Source organism: Brachycentrus maculatus, unplaced genomic scaffold, assembly GCF_059751285.1.
Source record: "Brachycentrus maculatus isolate JH-2025_06_01 unplaced genomic scaffold, ASM5975128v1 h1tg000169l, whole genome shotgun sequence".
Classification (NCBI taxonomy): domain Eukaryota; kingdom Metazoa; phylum Arthropoda; class Insecta; order Trichoptera; family Brachycentridae; genus Brachycentrus; species Brachycentrus maculatus.
Window position 1 is genome coordinate 177,723 of NW_028280922.1, and position 21,421 is coordinate 199,143.

General features: G+C 32.8%; 1 protein-coding gene across 3 annotated transcripts in view; it reads left to right on the plus strand.

Moving 5' to 3' along the window:
• LOC148308326 (uncharacterized) overlaps nucleotides 1-15,828 on the plus strand; it is a 64,404-nt gene extending 48,576 nt beyond the window's left edge. For all 3 annotated transcript variants that reach the window (XM_088261883.1, XM_088261882.1, XM_088261881.1), the window contains 3 exons: nucleotides 347-485; nucleotides 13,865-13,990; nucleotides 14,423-15,828. In XM_088261883.1, coding sequence (XP_088118009.1) covers nucleotides 347-485; nucleotides 13,865-13,990; nucleotides 14,423-14,663 — 506 coding nt within the window. In that variant the 3' untranslated portion in view covers nucleotides 14,664-15,828. The remainder of the gene's footprint in view (nucleotides 1-346; nucleotides 486-13,864; nucleotides 13,991-14,422) is intronic.
• Nucleotides 15,829-21,421: the final 5,593 nt, after the last annotated feature.

Sequence of the window (21,421 nt, forward strand, 5' to 3'; positions counted from 1 at the left end):
TAAATCGAGGAAATGTTACATTATGCATTGTACCTGCGATGTTTGGTTTGATGCAAAATTTGATAACCGCAGAAGTGTACCGTTTTCCCAATATATATGAGTAGGTCCTTCAAGTTTATTTCGGAAGTATATATTTTTTTTACGCTTTGATCCGAATATTAAAATGAACTATTTTAAGCAATAATATCTGCAGGAATACGTCACACGATTTTTGAGCACATAAGTGCTAACACCATAGATAAAAATAAATATTTAATTTACAACCGAACTTCACTCTGGATTTTAATTCCTGCGTAAAGAAAATCGCTCGTTAGTTTGGAATGCAACGATTGATTGTTTGTTTCAGCGGCCCTGGAGAAGGGTGGCTCTAGGTGGCGCCAGTGGTGTCCCCGGAACAGCGCCCCCGTGTGCCCCCGCAGCAGGGGGCCCCGCGCCCCCGCCCCGCCCTGCCCCGCTCCGCTACCCTTCCTAGTTACTTCCATGAGGTCAGTACTCGAGTTACTAATTTTCGTGCCTACATTGACTAACTACATAGACTACACGATTTTAAGAAAATATTTTCTGAGCTGTTTTTAATATTTTCCTTTTTTCTCGAATTGATAAGGTTTCTAATAAGGTACCTTGAAGAAACCCTTATTTAAAAATGAACACTCGTATATACCAATAAGTACAATATTTGAGTAAAACTCATCTTACAAACTCAGTGTACAGAAGGACGCAACTAAATTAATTTTTATTAATTGATTCGGCAGTCACTTTGTGGTAAAATCTATCCATTTTTAATTAATATTTTACTTAGTAAATATCACTATTTCTTAAAATCTACCGTGACACGTGTTTCGATGCATTCCGCATCGTTTGAAAATGTTGCGGAATGCAAAGAAACACGTGTCACAGTGGATTATAAGAAAAAGTGGTATTTACTAAGTACAACATTAATTAAAATAAATTAATTTTGTTGAATTTCTTGCTGACATTTTTTATTACCACTGCTGATCATTTATTCCCGTGTTTTGAATGTGAGGGTATATTCTCAAAATGTATAATTTTTATGTAAGCTTTTTAGTATCGTATAAATACATAGATACGTATACCTACGTAGGTAGTGATTTTTTTTATTATTTATCAACCTAGACATATTTTTCTGGCCAGTTTTACGTCATCTATTTTCTGAAATTACTTCAAATGTGAATAAATTTTTGGTCGAGGGGGTGGGGAGTTATGACGTCTACACCTCAAATATTTCATTATAGATTCAGATTTATGTGCATGTTTACGCGTGGTTCAATATCCACAGAACATTCAATACTAGAAACCCATTGTTTGAAAATGTAACTACAACTCGACCAAACCGCACAACTTGCATACATTATGATATTTTGGATATTTGGCTACTGTCGTGGTAACGTAGTTTGTATTCTTCAATACAATACAATAAAGATTGTTTTGTGCGTTCGGGTATTAGACAATACTGTCTGGCTTCGACGGACATTAATACTTACAAGAAGGTTATTTACTCAATTCGTTTCGAGTCGTACGAATATTATTTTTCTTCTCAATAGTCCTGCTCGAACTGATCATCGTGGTCTCTTAATATTTCTTACACTCCGCGTGGCGCGAGGTTTTCCACTCGTGCCAAAAAACGAGCCTACGATACGTCGTACTGAGTACCAATAACGAGTTATACGAATAGAGAGTCTAACGGATGTCAAAATTCTATCTTATCGTTTATTATTCTTCAATTAATGCATTAGCCACCGCACCAAATCAAGATTATACCATATGAAGTCAGTGTGGTGAATCCTGCGCTCCTGATTCATCGTCATAAGAGTGGAATGTGTTTGATGGGATGCAGATGACCTAAGTGATTGAACTCAGGGTGGAAGACATTACTGCTATATGGGAAACGAGATTGACGAGGAATTGTAGGTACTATGAGAGAGAAAAAGGAGTAAAACAGTAATAATAGGAGGCACTTGGGGTATGAAATGGTCATATATTTAAACATATATTTTCTGGAGATTAAAATATTATGTGAATAAGTTAAATGAAATAAAAAATACGGGTATTTTTAGACATTAATTACTGTTGTTATCCACATTTTCCTTCTTTAATCAAAACTAATGAATGTTTAGTAATGTGATTTTTTTTATTTTAAATCAGTTTTCATTAGTGAGTGATGAATCGAGCCATTGTAGTCTCCGACAAAATAATGAAATAATTAAAATAATTATTATATCGTATTATCGTCGCTGAAAACAGCTGCCAATGTAAACAGTCTTCGAGAACAATAACTCGCGATTGTTTTGTTTGGCGTATTTTAAAGATAAGCTACTGTATCGTATCTTCAGACTTGTAACTTTTCTCTGTGACTCATAGCATGGTGGTAGTGAATCACAACATGAATATATTGTGATATTGAATGCATATGTAATTTAACTGGGTCGAATTTTATTAAAAGAAGCACGTAATATTATATTATTGTATTATGCATATGTCAAGAATGGGATATATTATTTAATACCAGTGTCATATTGTATTTTCATGCCTATTTAGCGGCGCTGTTAAACTTTGCTGCGAATAGGCGTCAGTTATTGAGTCCTAAACAGAACATCCCCGATGAATTTGAGGAAAACTGATTATTTCTGGTCTTCCGTTTAGTTTGTTTATCCGAAGGAATAACTCTCTTCACGAAATAGTCGCGTAAACCCAATAGGGAAGTTATTTTTGGCTCCGTAATCTCTGGTTTGTTAGTAGGTGCACTAACCAGTAGCCAGACGTTCCTAGGATGAGTGGTTAGCTGGTTAGCTGGTTAGCGAGTATCTAGTATCGAGTATCTCGCAGCGAGTGAAGAGAAGTGCTATTTAATGACTACGATGCCATCATCGCCTCACACTTCCCAATCGTATGGGAATACTTTGTTTTTATTACGACTTTTATTACTACAAATCCGACTTACTCTGCCAGATACCGTGTCTATCTCTGAAATGCGTGCGAAAGAGTAGGTACATAAAACAACAAATTTTAGTCAATATTTCAATGTTACTTTTTAAAATAACAGTTTAAAAACAACAACTAAAACTATTCACTCTACGGACTACCGACTTCTACTACTAGAGTGAAATAAATGTTATATTAGTACTCGATTCTGTATAATTTTTCCCCCTATAATACCCAACTGTAAATGCTTTTTTTCTCGATTTTTATGCTCTCTTTTACTCGTTGCATTTGGCGAAGTTGGCGAATTGATAATTAATTTAATTAATATTTGAAGTTAATCTTATTGCGTATAAATATTTTTCGTTAAACATCAGAAACTCCTTATTTCTTGCACTTTCTCTACGCTGTCGTTCGGTCGAGAAATGTCACTTAAACAGTTATTTTCGTCATTAGTGTAAATAATTCACGCGTGTTTTACTTTTTTTTAGATTTCTGACCAATATTAAACGAAATAATATAAAAACTTATTTTTGTTGTTCTTAAAAATTTGTTTAATTATTATTAAAAATAAAACGTTTCGCTTTATTATACCATCTTTATCGATTTGTCGTGTCAATGCCTCGTTCTTGGCACCATTTCTTATTTAAACTTATACTGAAAATATTTCACAATGTAAATATTTTGATTCCATTAATAAAACATTTCATTGCGAAATATGTTGTATATCGCTCACTCCTTTCAAGAACGTCATAAATCAAAAATCGTCAATTTTCAGTTGTGCATGTTTTCGGAATGCCCAGAAAATGTACTATATTCCAGCAAAAGCGGCATATTTTTAACTTAATATTTACCTGCTACAGGTCAGAAAGTGTTGTTTTTGCATTTTGAAGAAAAGGTATTGTTTAATAATTTTTTTAAATATACTAAATATTTTTCAAATGGAGAAAAAACCTTCAGGTTTTACCTAAAAAGATCTGTTGCACAGAAAAAAGTTCAATAAGTGGCTTGATATTTATTTTTAAAACATTGTGTTATATTTTTAAACTTTAAAAAAGTTCTCCTGAAAAATCAGGTTTTTTGATTTATGACGTTCTTGAAAGGAATGAGCGATATGTACTTTTATATATCATTTTCTATTTAGGTTATCATTCTGAGGGGCGTTTCATTAAAAATAATGAAGTGCATGCGATAGATTACGTTTTATCACGATTATTTGAGTGATCATTATATATACAGTTATTTATTTAAAACACGCGTAGCTACATTATTATTTATTTATTTATATTTAATCGCACTTATACGTAGATCGGAGTAGAAATAATTAAGTTACTGTTAATTTACAATAACTTGAAAACAATTTATTAAAACGAAGATTGGACGGCCAAGAAAAGGTAATAGTTATTGTTAGGTGGGCATTCGTATAGGTTCTTTAGGAAGCTCCTATAGACGATGGTATGCCATGCCTCTTGTTTTGCCTGTTGTCGGGTACGTGAGCTAGGAACGTTGCGGTGTTAATTCGACCGTTGATCATACAAATGGGTGATCGGTCCTGCGCTCCAGATTCTTGGAAATAATGACTGAAATATATTTGAAGGAATAATTAAGACGATATGTTTAAAACGAAGTACTTTACTGCTAAATGAATGTAAATAGAAGGACGAATAACAAGTAGGAAAAGGAGAATAATGGCAATGGCTGGGCTATTCAGATTTTTATGCCTGTACCCGTACAAGCTCGCGAAATCTACCTTTAAGATTTACGAGTCCCTTGACGATTATTTCAAACTCTGACGCATTTCATACAAATTGTGGCTACCCATAAACCACTCTAAATTAGAGTTAATCTAATTAGATCAATGAGCGATTTTGATACATTATAAACAAAAATTCCTAATCAAATCAAATACAATAAGGTTTACTAAATACTATTTAAAGGTTTACTAGATAGAATTATATAGTAAATTGAAAATATCTACAATTTTATCTTCCGTTTTGTTATTGTAAAAAAACATAAAAGTAAATTGGTGTTGTGTAAAGTCGCGAATTTTCAGTTGCGGCATGGTTTAGTAAGGCATGCAATGTGCTAGGCAGCTAGCCGCTGTACCGCGCATCGGGTACTCGCATCACGTGAATGTAGTCGTGAAGTTCAGTGGAAATAATTCGCTCGTTGGTCACAGCTCTCGCAGCACGTATCCCTAATTGGATTTGCGGAAATGGCCGTCTACTGCAGCTCGTCGAGTATCCGCTCAATCCGCTGTCGGCTCTCAGCTCCGCGGTGTCCCTTGGATTAATAATACTCGTAACTAAAACGCATCAAACATTATACAAAGCGTGTTACGTAATTCATTAAATTAATTTTTCACTCGGGAAATACGCTATATAAAACAATTCCATTATTATCTTCTTACTATTATTTTTCTTTCATTCGCGCTAAACCTGTAGCTAGTCGCAGCCAAGATTTACCTTGGCTGCGAGTATCTTGTTCTTTAGAACATAGTTTTTCACAATATGTGTTCACAAATACTGGATTTGGCTCCACTCAAAAGCTATGCATATTAAGGCTTAGATTTCAAGTTTGTCTCGAGCGTTCAAATCAGAATGAACTCAGCCGCGCTCAGGGCTGCACGTGTGTTCACGGTAAAAAAAATGTATATTGGATTTTTTTTTCAAAATATACAATATAGATTTTTTTTTAAGACTCCTTACCTTTCAATAACTCGTTTCTTTTCAAACCCATATAATTATTTCAAAGAAAAACTTATTTTTTCAATGCAAAAACGGTGTTTTAAGAAAAAATCAATTACGTAAAATGTCACCTGGATTTACAGAAAATTATGTCGCGAATTAACGAATACTTGGCATTAAGATTTTTTGCACTCTCAACAAGGATAAAGTAGTTTATTAGGATGAGAATATGGAGTCTGGGGAGATGTCCATCTTTTTTTCTTCATCAGAAGTATTTTGATGAAAGAATACGTTAAAGCATGATTATTAATCGTGTGATGAGTAAACTAATGGCGCTAATTTCCTAAAGAGCTTATAAAGAGCAAATAATATTACATCAGTAATATTATGCCAGTTTCTTTATTATTTTTCACCATCAAATTCTAAACATTACTACGTGAATGGAGAAATCGGCATCTTAGTTTAGTTTCTAAATTGACAGGTTTTATTTTTAATGGCAATCTATACAATTACAGGCAATTTTATCAATACAAGTGCAATACATAAAAAAATACATTCGTGCGATGTTGGAGCGCCATCTAGCATTTTTCAATGTAATAATCGCATTGCAAAATAGAGCATTTAGACCTAATGCCTCTTATGTGATATAAGAGTATGTAAATTCTGCATGTAATATGAAATTATAATTTTGCACACAAAAAACGGCGAGCATATTACGAGTACATATTAGTAGGGCCTAGGAGGTTATTGGACATTATACGAGTATTAACCTAATCGACACATATTACGAGTATTATTGTATCCGACCCATAAAAAAAGATGTAATATATTTGACCAAAGATACCTTTTTTAATAAAAAATATAATTACTGAATAAGTCCATGTCCCTTGAGATAGTACATATTTTACGAAAATGGCGCATTGTAATGAAATTTTTTCCAATATTAATAATGTTATTATTTTATCAAGTAGGAATTTGTTAATATTTTATATGGGCTGTTTATTTGTGTATTTATTGATTTGGCGTTTAATTTGTAGAACTCCATTTTAATTTATGTATTTATTTTAAATCAAACACAGATTTTTTGAGTCTACTAAATTTTTTATTAGTTTTTTAGTCTGTTTATTTATGACCAATTATTGGAAATTCATTATCGAATCATGTGCATATTTGAGCTGAAACGCGAGCTTAATATTGTATCCAAATAGTTTCTTGTCCCATTTTCTATTTTTAGTCGCAAATTGAAATAAAATAGTCGCAAATTTAAATATATTGTTATCCGACGGCCATTAACGGCTGAACTTGAAGCGATTTATTATAAGTCATTAATTTATAACATATTTATGTTTACGGCTGAATGGTTTGGTCGCGTGGCAATGGAAAATAAATATACTTATATCACGTAGTCTTACACTTTTGTGTGTTTCTTATGAAATTACTTAATCTCTTATCGAATATTTGCACAAACAACTTTATTACGGAGCATTCGACGTACAGAACTTTTAAAATTTCGCTATTTATAAATAAGTATTCAATACGCTCTCTAAATTTGAACGAATATCTCTTACCATTTGTTAATCGAATGTCTTAAAGCAACCAAAACATATCCCTTTTTGATGAGACGGAAACAATTACACTGGTTACGTTAATTTTAAAAAATACAATTATTTTTACCAAGGCTTTTTAATGTGGCGGTGGAACGGCGTTCCGGCACCTTTTTTCATGGAAATATAATATATATATTTTTAAATCAATAAAAAGAAACTAAAGTCATATAAAACAAATTACGTAGATTCAAAAATCTATAGTCCACAATAAACAAATCACATTGCCTCAAAATGTTTCTGATACCAATATTTATTGTTGGATTTTATTGTGGACTTTGCCTAAAAAAACAGATAAAATTTGGAGAAGTAACTGTATAAAATATACATTATTCAGCAGCTAGCAGCCAACGGGGTGAGAGAAGGGGTCGCTTAACCCTCATGAGCAATAAATAATGCTATCAGGCGGTGCTTTGGGACCTTGGAGCTAAAATTAGATTGAGGCTTCTCTCAAAATAGAAATCTCAAATGTCCTGGGAAGTCCCCGCAGGCCCTTCATATTGCGCCTCAAGCAATATTTATTTTTACAAAATACATAATAATCTACAGAAGACATTTTCTCGTATCTACACAGTTATGATGTTAAAAGATAAATCATTCAATATCTCAAGCGTTAGTATTTTCACTGGGAAAACGAACATCGTATAAAAAAACATGGAAGATCTAATATTTTTTACGTTTGAGCTATTATTTTCTGTATCCTATTTTCAAATGCATATATAACTAGGGTCAATCAATTTTTTCGCAAGAAACTTTTCAGTGTATGTATATATTTTCTTGCACTGAATTATAAGGCACACAATATATATTCTCAACAAAATTTGCAAAATAAACTCTTTTTTGTAAAATTAATTCTAAAATATTTCAATGGATTCATGGATTGTTAATGTTGAATATATCCTAATATTCTTAAATACGTAATGTAAACAAAACAAACATCTTTAAACACAATAAAATTACGTAAAATATAAATAAAAAGTCATTTAAAATTTTGTGTATATGTAAATTCAATTTTTGTTTACTGTGGTTTGGTTTGATGCATTGGTTTGATGTATTGACATGAGCGAGTATTTACCCTTTCCCAAGAAAATATCGCCAATTAATTTAAAAACACAAATCGACCTTTACCTATTACCGTTATAGGTATTTTGCCGGTAAAGAGTCTATATAGTACTTTACTTTAAATAATTTCTTATGTTTGATCAATATACGAGTATCTGTATGTATGCAGTATATATGGGTTATATATTGCATACTTTCCTTGTATAGCGTATTTGTATTTTTATCTACACCTAGTATTAGATTAAGACATAAAATTTCACTTAAAATTTAATTTTAATATTTGTACCGATACCTGTTAAATAATTTTGTAAGTATAACGGCAAGCTGACTCAAACGGCCAAATACTTATTATTTCACACACGATATACTCCACCTTGAATTAAAATAACAAAATAATGCATAAATAATTATTATAAATGGCAAAAATAATTTTCTTCGCGCCGGTCACGCGAAGGCATCAAGTAGAGCCACTAACTTCATATTATGCATTTGCAAGTGCAAAACGCGAGCCACGTTTGCATTACCTTGTACAGTACTAGCTATATACGGAGCACGGCTCCTTGCGCTGCATAATGCCATACGTCTGCTAACGGCGGAGGGGTTGAAAATTGCCCACTGCCCACTGCACGCTGCACGCTGCACGCTGCACGCTGCACGCTCACCTATTATCTAATCGACCTTTTCTGTGTCTACTTTGCCAGACTGACCTTTCAAACGATAGAATCGATTGGGTTGCCTGAGAACAGATATCGTAGATACCACTAAGTATTTTTACGTTCAAAGCTTTTCAGCATTCTGATTTCCTGAAAGGAAACATGAAAAACTATTTTGCTTTCTTTCACCGTATTATTTAATATTAAGGGGAACATTTTAAGATTGTAAAGAAAAAAGATAGAGGGGAAAGGAATGTAAGATAATACGTAGGAAAAATCTAAAGTAAAAACAGCATACAAAGAAGACAAATCCTGGCTTGAAAACGACTTGTGGCTCTACTGTGCCGTAAGTCGCTGTTTAGAGCGGCTGTACATAATATTCAAAAATTGCAATGATGATTGCTAACCTAAAGCAGAGTTTTTTTTCATGTGAATGATAATTTAAATGATCTTTATATATTTGTTAAAACTACAGCTTATATTATTAATACAATGAAGTAAAACTAACTTATTACGACGGAGTTTGAAACTGAGAGAAATTAATAGGTATTTTGAGATATATTCTTCTCGTTCTTCTTGACGGAAGCTTCTACAGGTGATCTTCTATATATTTTTCTGTTGCATGCTGTCAGACACACAAGCACCATAGTAATCATCGATGTTATCACAGTTGGTTCCCAACATTTTCCCACGAAGCTCTGTAAGTTAGTTAGTAATAACAGTAGTTGCAGTCTAATGATATCGCAGAAGCAATGTTAATGTGTATAAAATAAACTAATGTACTTAAAAAAAACTCTCCTTACTTGAGTTTATTTTTGTAAATATATTTTTTCCGACTTGAATCGCTATTTAAATGCAAATAACTTGCCATTTAGAATTGCGTGACGACACATGACTCTTGGCTTTTCCGCAAGGCGACTATAAGAATCCTCCATAATATTGTTGTTCCACAAACGTTGTGGGGTGTCCTATGCTGTACACAGAAATATGCCCATAAGGCAAAAGGTTTTAGTATTTTTGTACGCTAATAATCTTGCTAATAATTTACTCACTCAAAATTTAAATCTGTTCGAAGTGAGACGTGGTGCGAGTAAAAAAGATGTAGATCTAAGCAATACTTATTATCATCGATGTAAATTATTTTTTCGAAAATTGTATCATCCACCGTGGTCTTTTTGCGATTGGTTTTTCGGAATGATAATTTGCTGGGTATTATGATTATCTTTCTCTTAACCTTGCCATATTAATCTTTCCTGAAAAAATTACAATAAAATAAAATGAAATCAAATTGTTATTCTTATTATTAATGCATGAAACAGTAAAATTTTATCAGCGTCGGCGTCGGCATGGTCACGTTTATTTCTTTGAAATATGCGTCATTAGCATTTTTCCAAAAATATGTATTTTTTATGCTATTCTCCTGCTGTCCGTTATTCTGAAAACGATAAAAAAAATATTTAAAATAATTAGTGCATGGATACTGAGTTGGTCTCTGGCTATTAACATTAAAATGGATTGGACAAAGAATTATTATCCTTATTAAGCTTGCCAGACGTCCCGGTTTTCAGACAAAATCCTGGTGTCCCGGCCGGTTTACTCCACGTCTAGGTAAAAATTAAATTTGATTATAGATGACAAAAAGAAGTCTAAAAATAATTACTTTGTCATTTATTTACTGTACCACACGCTGGGGGCATTCCGGTGTCCCGGTTGAACACTGGCAATCTGGCAAGAGTGATTCAGAAATCTGGCAAGCCTACTTATTAGTTTTATAGTTAGTTAAAATAAATTATAAATATTGGGAAAATACTAAGAAATATTAGTTTCACATGTAGTTACTAGCGAATATAAAAAGATATTTAAATATCTATAAAGATATTTAAAAGTTTTTCATTTATTATACTATGTATAGAGCTGTTAAAGAAACTCTAGAAGAGAACATAACTGAAGCTTAAAATAATTCAGTTATTTATTACTTTATATTCTTGACACGTCCTTCGTGTTAGAACAGAATTTCTTAGTATTTCTTACAAGGAGAAACATTTCTTCTGACTAATTAATGTTGTTATTATACAGCGAGCGCTTTTTAATCCCGAACTGTTATATTACCATTCTCGCAATTTTCCAAAAAGCATCTCTAATTAAAAAAAATACCGAAATTCTTGTTATTTATCGTTAGGGTAATAATCCACATTCCGCACACTTCGGCCTACTAAACAATTAATTAGCTCGACCTCTTAAAAAATGATTTTTGATAGGAATATTTCCAGTTTAAAATAACCGCTTAATTGTTTTTTTTATCGTACAATGTGTAATTTTCGCATCTTTTCCCGTTATTGTGTGTGTATATTTACACAGTTATCACTTCTCTGAGTGCTTGCGCTTGCAATTGGATGTTCGCTTCACACAATAAGACGCTTCGTATCTTTGAAACATCTAATCAATTTTTGTATATGTATTTATAAAAAATATAAAAAATAAGTTGGCTTCAATTTTTCAAATTCTATTCATTAACGTACTATACTTAAAAATTTGTTTATTGATATTTACAACATCGAGAACTTTGAAATTAAAAATGACTGATTTTGAAATGCATAAATCATTCGTAAAAAGAGAGTTTATGTTTAATTTTTTTTTTAAATACTACGTTGAGAACTGGGATACATACCGAATGAATCTTCGCTGTCAGCGGTTATTTTTTACGGTAAGGAAGGAAGCGACTCTGCAGTAAATTACCCATCTCTACAGTGTAGCGGCTTAAAGCGCTGCAGCTTTACGTACTATCTACTATCTACCCACACTCAGTGTCGGGTTGGTCGGCGGCGCGCGACAAGAAAGGTCGCCATTCTTACAAACCGGAAGTCACACAAACGCAGCCTTCGGAGCTGCTCGAAATCATCGTAATTACATTCATTGTTCGGGCTCAAATTGCCTACATACGAGTACTTACTTCTTATTACCGACTCCATCCTTCTCCGACTATTTACCGCGTCAGCTACCCTGTGGCGTGACGTCATCGCGTACACGCACGTGTGTGCTCACCTTACAGTTTACACACTGCGTTTCCAGTATTCATGAACATGATTTACGGGTCAATTCTTCAAATAGGATTGACGATTGATTTTTTTACATAACGAACTTCTTTCAAATTCATCCTAGTCCTGCCACTCGATAGCCATCTGATGCCGGCAGCTGTCAACTGCTAGTTTTCGTGTCTTGCTTATGTATCGAGATAGTAAAATTTTCCTACTGTCAGTGTTCGATGTATTGAGATAGTAATTTTTTTTTCATCGAGTATTAGACAGAATAGGAAAAAAGGAAATAAATGATCAAATGGTTTTTTGAAATAAATCACGTCATAACATTTTATTTTGCAAATAACATAAACTCGTAATAATAAAATATTGGTTTATTCGTGCGTTAAGTGACGAAATCTTGAATCAACCAACAGAAAAACAAATTCACGAGAAAATAGAAAGCATTCAGAGACAAAACATGAAACGTAGCCCAGGCAAGTAAAGATATAAATTATTGTGGATCACGTCAAACCTAACGAATGCGGTTGCCTTCGCTATGAGTTTTTTGACACATGGATTCAGAGCACCGGTAATTTACTTGAGAATTTTTAACATTTCAACTGGATAAGGGTGATAAATGTTATTAATGATAATCCGTAAAAAACAAATTTATTTTTATATTAGTTCACTTGAGATAAAGCGATATTTATATATTTTTTCATTTCAGTGTGTTATTTTTAGTAACCGTTTGTCAGATATTTTAGTAATATTGTTTTTTTAGTAGTTCCTGTATTTAAATCTGATAAAAACACGAAAAAAATATTTTAAACAACGACCAAACACAAAATTGGATTCATTGTAAATAGATATAACCATATATGGAGCATATAACCGTAAAAAAAATACCTTCAGCAAGTAACTAACCTTAGTAAAAAAATATGTCTTTAATGTAATTGAAAAAAACGGTATTACGCGGCACTCAGTACTACATTTCTAGCTTCCATAATATTTATGAACAGTCCCTACAACTGACGTGCTTCCGCGATCTCTGACGTCCAAAAACGCTATTAATATTCTAGGAACCTCCAACAATTTACGTATGTGTGAGAAAACGTTTAATGGAGTATAATTTGCCTTATTTTTTCTTTCTTTCAAACAAAGCGACGTTTAGATTCGGTTGCGGTATTTAATTTAAATGTGAACGTATCAGGCATTGTAATAGAATTTTAAATGCCTTTATTAGCGGGAGTACAAACACCCTATGTGTATTCTAAAAATAGGAAATTGACTTTCAATTTGGGCTATTGTTCTATTAACTCATTACCTATAATATGAAAGCCTTTATTTAATACATATTGATCTCATCGCCTACTAGTCATTATTGCCCCTAATCTATTATTTTTATAATGATTGATTGCCTCATTTTATAATTATATTTTAACCCATTATGATTACGCACTTATATCAAGAAAGTAGGTACATAGGTAGGTACTTTAAAAATTTTCTTTTACTAATCTTCGTTAAAAAAAAAATGTTTATAAGAAAAACAGTCACTAGCATTATCTTTTTTGAAAAGATTTTATGATCTTCCCATCAGAGAGATGAAAGTGATACAAAAGTCTCTTTTACAATATAACTTATGTTGCAATAATCCTTGTTACAATATAATCTTTGTTGCAATGGTCCTAGTTATATTATACATATGTTTATGTATTAAATGTTTAATCAAACACTGATTTTTTTAAATAATTTTTTTTTTTACTTAGTAAAAAAATCAGTGATGATTTAACATTCGATACATAAATTTTAATGGAGTTCTACAAACTAAACTTAAAATCTATAAATAAAAATACATATGTTGATATCGTCCCTGTTATAATTATATACATAATTTTTTGTTCCAGTGGACTGTCAGCTCCGGGGGTTCCACTGAGTCCGGCGCAGACGTTTGGTTCCATCCGCTCTCTGTCCGGGCCGCGTGAGGTGGCGAGCTTCCCTCTCTCCCGCACCCCCTCTCCGCCTCCCCACAAGTATGTACCGCACATCCCTTTTCAGACAAAATGTGGAAAAAACTTGTTTTGTTAATGAATTTACTTAAGAGCGCTTGTGCACTGTACGGAATTTTACTGTTCGATTTTTTGCGGTCCGGTGTAGCATGAAAAAAAACAGATGAATTGGCTTGTGCACTTGTCTGTCTTTCTCCGGATTGGTGCGCTCGATCGGTGCTCGTGAACTCGATCACGCTAAACTGTTAAACTTCGTAGTAGTTCTGCCGGACAGTAAAATTTCGTGCACAAGCGCCCTAAGGAAGACATTTTCCCTTTTAGTAATTTGTTGTAGGTACATGAAATGTTAAGCAACTTTTACTTTATTGGCAGATGAATATGTAAAAAGTTTAGATAGTTCACTAAAAGATCTTCTGGTTGCGAGTATGTTGTTTTTACAGATGTATCGCTTTTCAGATCCAGTTTCTGCGATGTGGAGAGTGCCCTCAGCTCCCCGATGGTATCGGGAGAGCAGGGAGAGACCTTCGCCTTCCCCGACCACGACTTCCACTCCGTAGAGTGCAAACTCACCACCACGCAAGAACTCAATACTATACAGAATTCTGCCGAGAAGGAACTCCTCAAGACCGACTCCGCTTCCGTCTCTTCCGGCAGAAAAACAGTGTCCGTCATATTACCCACCTTCGGGAAGGGCTGATACTCGCTGTCGTCCAGTGGTCAGGACGTCTAACCGCTCGTCCAGCGGATCTCGGGACTCTCGCAGTGAGGCCGAAACAATTGTGTGCGGAAATCAAATGTGTTTGCTGTGAATCTTATATATTATTTAAATTGCTAGTCGGCATTACTTCTCCGTGAAGTGAACGAAAGTTGAGAATGTTTACTCCCGGTGTTGTCGTAGTACAACCTTCATTTTGTCACACGACTGCAAAAAGACACTATCGGAACGTTACCACAGATGTTGTAGACAGTTCAATGCATTGTATGTTTTCGAAATATTGAGAAAGTAGTGTTGTATTCCAAATGAATTAGCAAGTAAACATCTTTAAGTTTGATCTCTTATTATTGCAGCGTAGGGAAGCTTCTTCTACTTTTGACTTTTATCCACACTATTTGTGCATAGGGCATTGCATTGAATACAATTTTTTTTAAATAATTAATCGTAACTTTTAAGGTTTTTTCATTTTTGCAGCAGTATAATGATGTTCTGTACTATTTGCAAAACATTTAAATGAATGTTTCGTATGGTTGAAAAAATTGTCCTCATATTTTCTGTGGTCATACCCGTGTTCAGTGTCAATGATGGATATGCGACTAAATGGAGGTTAATAAGATATTAAATTAATATGTCATTATAATTATCTCCCACTTAGGTACTTAACCCAGACAGAACTAAAGTTAACATCGAAAACTACCTTATCCGACTTTGTGACGAATTTGATTAATTCTCAGTGAGCTTATATTGTTATACATTTTTATAACGAGCGTAATTTAGTCCGCAGTCAATTACTATTAACATAAATTACTGTTACAGTCCAGAATAATACTTCTCTCATGAACACCCAGTCCACGTCCGTCCGCAACAAGTGCCAGCTCAGAATCGTGCCGCGACAACAGTCCGCCATGTGTATTTTGGAAATGTGAAATGTAATTTCAAATTTATATTAACAAACTCAAAAACCCCACAAAACACTTCCATTTCAACCCTACAATGTGCTCCGATGCACATATGAATCAAATATGTACATCTTGAATTACTATTGAAAAGTACAAACAGCAAGTTTCGCACTTTTGCTAATTTAAATTAATCATTTACATATTGAACAAAAAAGCGAGGGTAGAATAGAAAGCTGTCGAAATAAAAATAATATATGATTGATAATCAAACAACAACTGCCTCTGTAGTGCAGTGGTTAGCACGCTGAACTTGCACATAACTTGGTGTATTTTATAATGGGCCACTTAGGCCTACGAAAACAGCATGAAATTTAAATATTTATTTTTTTAAACATTTTAATTTAAAATAAAAAAAAAGACATTATACATGTGTATAATGAAATAAATAAAGTAATATTCATGCGACAGAATTAGTAGGATACATATATGAACCGTGCAGTTACAAGAAATAAATGTAATTTAAAATTTTAAGAAAAAAATGTGCATTGTAGGGTAAAAGTTGACACAGTCACATTATAATATCCATTTATTTTTCAATTCATTATAATTTTTTTATGTATTATGAAATTAATGTATTTCACCAATTTGGTCTCATGACTTCTGTCTCTGTTATGGTAGACCAAAGTGTCGTACTGAGTATAGAAAGGGCAACTGATGTTTAAGGTATTTGTATATTTGGATGGACTCAGATTCTGCAATATTTGTAGTAGCTGGTACACACGCTAATGATTTGCAGACAAATACATGGCAGACCATCCGGCTCATCTATGTCTTCCGGTGGCGGCAAAGTAGACTTTTTTGTACTAACAGAGATAGCTCTCTTGGTATAAAAAAGTTAGTTATTATTTTTATCACAAAATGTCAGTTTGATGTCATAGTGCAAATGTCGACAAATAAAATAATAATAACTCAATTGATACTAACAGGATCTCGCACCAGGAATTATAGATAAACATTTGCCTGTCTATAGGAACTATAAGTGTTCATTGAAACGTCAGCAGAATCTTTTTTTTTATAGAAGTTACTTATACGGATATATTCCATGCAATAAAGTCGATTGCAGCGGTACCTACATGGTTGCAAAGCAACAAAAATGAACCTTGTGACCATATCAGCCATTTGTTTAACGCGTTGGCGTTGGTGACTGAAATATTACATGGGATATTACGGTAACTTTTATTTTATTTTCAAATAATCATTCAAACAACTCGCATACTTCATCGCTAAAACAGTCCTGACGATCAATGTGTTAAAGAACTTATAGACATATCTATTTTTTGAACACCATAACTATTGAACCACCACCACTATTAAATCATTGCGGAACCATAACTTTAAATTAATTATTACAGGTTTATTATATTCAACACAAAGTTGATTATATCATTGCAAAAAAAAATGGTTAAATATTGAAAAAACTCATTTCCCCAACATGCTTACAGTACAGATGTACCTCGTATAATTCTATTCATTGGTTGTGTTTTGTGAAAATTATAAAATTACTATTTGAAAAGTGCAAAGAAATAATAAATTGAATGAATCAAATGTCAATTTTTGGCTGAATCACCAAGGCTATCTATAGATCTGCCAGCCAGATATTAAAAATGTTATAAATCGTAATGTTTATATTTCACTCTGACATAAGAATTTATCTAACATGTTTTCAAATGTATGGAAATTGGAAATACACAACTAACCAAAATTCCAACCAGCATTTCAAAATGTAGGTACCTTCTATATCATGTCGTAGCCACAAGGAAATGAAATGACGTGCACAAAATGTGCTTATTTTGCGAGTTAAGTATTTGGAAATAGAATATCAACCACCTGTAATGGCACTGCAGGGTTAACCACTCGGATATAGACCTATGGTCGGCCTGCTGCAATATCAATTTGCGATGACTGATTGAAGCTAGAGAGCGATGTAACACTGTACCTATCTAGTATAAAAAAATGTTCCCTCAGTGATATATACAGTATTCCCGATAATAAATAACTTATGTTTATGTATTTAATAAGAGGTTTTAACACTTTCTTAAAGTAATATGTAATACACACCATCAAACTTCGGCGTTTGTAGTTTTAAGAAAATGTTTTCTAGCTCAATGTCATACTGTTTTTAGTTTATGGTGCAGTAAAAGCTCATCGATTCGAAACTGAGGTAACCAAAATTTAAAAAAATATTACAAAAGAGAAAAAGAATTATTTATAATAATGCGTGGCAATGTTTCCAACATTATTCATATTTTTCTTAAGAAAATAACAAAAGCTGTCAATGTTTTTTTTATGGAATTTTGAATAGTTTTTCATAATTTAATTTCAAATTTTGCACAAAACATTCAAATTATCGAATGTTCTGTATAAAAACTGATCGGAGAGAATAGAATTGTGGCGATGTCCGAATCAATGAGCTTTTACTGAATTACTATCGAAGTCACGCAACATCGGGGAGATTAGCTCAGAATATACATATAATGAGTGATAGTGGTGTTCTTATGTTTCGTTATTAAATAAGCGTTTTGTGTGATGAAATAATTTATAGAAACAAGAAACCTTACAATAATAAAATGTAGGTACAAATATTTTATATTATAACTTTTACGATCGAAATAATCAATATTGATTCAATAACGATAATATTAAATAATATGAATTTGCGTAAGATAAACACCGACTCAATCATTAATAAATAATTATGTATTGTAACGAATAACTCAAAAATGTTTCCAATTTGGAACATAAGAATGCTTCCATATTGTGTCTAAATATTTCGTTTGTGTAGTTATTGACTTTTAGCAGTATTTTAATATAGCGGTTGAATGGAAAGTGACATTGTAGGTTCAATATATGTACTAGAAAATTAATTGAATAATGAATAAGAACGGCTCATTAATGTTGTGTCTACCAAATATTTTAGAAGTTACGAAATGATCGGTACGTAGGAGATTCAATTTAATTTAAGTCCTGCGTTGAGGCTGATTAAACTAAGTTGTTCCTATAACACACATACATACATAGTAGATACATTTTTTTTGTCAAACTTACTTTGACTCGACAGAGTACAGAAAACACAGGCATTCTCATTACGCCATTAGTAATGAAATGACAGATCATAAGACTAGAATTGTAATATTAAAGATGATGACTTATTTACACTTAGATATTGGAAGATTACATTTATGAAAATTCATAATTGAACAAGAATTATACGTTTTAATTCAGTTTCTTCTAACCCTTATCCGCATCCAATACTGCATAGGGTACTGTGTTGTATTGATGCAGTTTTATCTTGATTCTTAATAATAGGAACGCAAGGTAATCAGTCTTGTGTTTCAAATACCAGCCCGGGACTTCCAGCAAGGTAATCAAATATGCTTATTATCCAATAATTTTTCTTTAAATTGTGAAAACAATTTTTTTACACATAGCTTGGTTTTTTAATTTTTGTCTTTTTATAGTTCTTCATAAAGCTCAAACGATCTATGAATTCCTGTTTTTTAATAATATTAAAATAGGTTAACAACAAAGGGTGAAAGCTATCACCCAAGAAGTTAGTATCACATGTATTCCACAGTGAGATTTTTCTTTTATGTCTCTGACCTCAATCACATTTAACTGTGGATAATGAGAAATGCCTGTATTCGATTTGTAGATACAAAGTAAAAACTTTTCGTAGTAATTCAATCAATCCGTAGCAACAAAATAATTTATAAAAATGTGGTATGTAAGAATATCATTTATTTGTACATTTTTACACTTTATGTCACACAGGCTACTCCCGGATAGGTTACTCCACTGTACGAAAAGCACATGAAAATATGTATTTGTCCTCCCACACTCGAGAAATGAAGTTGTTTTAGTATTAAAACATTCCCCGATGTTAGTAATCTAATTAGTCCCATATGAAAATAATGCTCATAAACTTTTTGTATGTAAAAAGGTGGAAGGGCGGTCCCTTACCAGCGTTTATATTAATACATAACTATTAATAATAGCGTAGATTGGCCTCATGACTAAATAATTGTGGTTGGATATCGATGTGGTTTTGTATGAAAAAAGTGCCAAGTTCGGGTACTTAATGTGGCTAATAAAATACATTCTAAGGACATTTCTAGTTTCATTCTTATAAAACCTTCCCCATCCTGATTAATATTTGATCGCCCGATATTTTATTGCTAAATTATCAAATTATGTTTTATACTAATAAATATTTTATGATTTTGAGTTATATTGGTGTATTATTTATTTAATCATATTAATCCTCTTTTTGTATACAGGTTGTTTAATAAAGATAATATAAAAACTTTTTTGTTGCAAATAAAACATTTAATGTTTAACCCCTATCGATGCATGAGGAGCTAAAGAGGGCTTCCGAAAATAGACGAGAACGGCGAAGAAGAGGTCATCTGTTGCTGCAGACCAATCCGTAGGATTGAGACCAGAGAAGAAGGAACCTAGGGGTACCTATTATAGGTAATAGTGTGAATATTTATTTACTTTTATTTATTACATTTTTTAGATTTATTACAACATTAAACTAAAACATCATTTTATTCTCTCAATACATATATGGAACATTGACAGCCATCAGACAAGATGTGAAAAATGACTTCTATTAGCTAGTATCAACTGACTATTGATTAACAAACAGGACAAGGATGTATTTTTAAAAAAAAGTCATAAAAATCAATTGTCAAATCTGTTGAGAATTGCCTCCTAATAACGTGAATTATATTTACCAAGAAAATGATGTGAAAATTTAGATGAAGTAATGGAATAAACCAATTGAGCTTTCCAACTTGACGGAATAATTCAATTATTTCGAAATCCAAATAACTTGATAATTTTGGTAGCCAAATAATTCTCCAAAATAGATCATGTCCGTCTAATGTAAGATAGAATATTTATAAGCCAGTAGCATATTGAAATATTTCTAATTTTATTATTTCTATAAACGGTTACATATTCATACAGAGAGTGAATGTATCATCATTTTTACACATACTAATGCTTATTGATGCATAGTATTGCCATTACTGTTATTGCGGTTGAGATATTGGTAACAAATAACTCTCAATTCAAAATCAATGTGTTTATTCTACAGGTCGCTATCACAGTGCTAGAACAAGTGTAGTTTGAGTTTTGAGTCAATCTCAAAATTCGACATCCTCCCGTATACACCCGTCCTGCCCTCTAGCGGACGCGTGGGGTCACGAGTCAAGTTGTCAGAAATATCGCACTGTAACACTATTATTGTAACTGAAAAGGTTTTATTGTTACAAATGTGGTGTAACTTTTACACAAGGACCTACCTAATAAGATTAAAATCCAACTTGCTATAAATGCAATAATGCAATCATCTGACAATATACATCCTTATCAAAATGTTCCATCAAACAGTTTTGCTGATTTTATATTTCTTTCATTCCCATTCCATTCTCAGATATATTTTTCACTCCTCTGTATCAGTTCATAATATTAGATCGATATGAGTAACACATTCTATATCTTTTAGTACATGTTAGTCTATTAAGGATTAAGATATTCTGTTTCAAAAATCGACATCCATATATGACATTGCTGCAGAAGCATGGTATATGTCAAATGTAATGAAGATGTCATTGGTGCGAATGCAGCCGCCACAGAGGCTCTCTTCCACTCTCGACCGCAACATCATAGATTGCTGTTAGTGAAGTTTATCAGATCAATTTGCGGGGTGATTACTGAAAGCTTTATCCTTCTTAATTTTACCTCGGTTCTGTCCAGCAGAGTAGTTTTAGA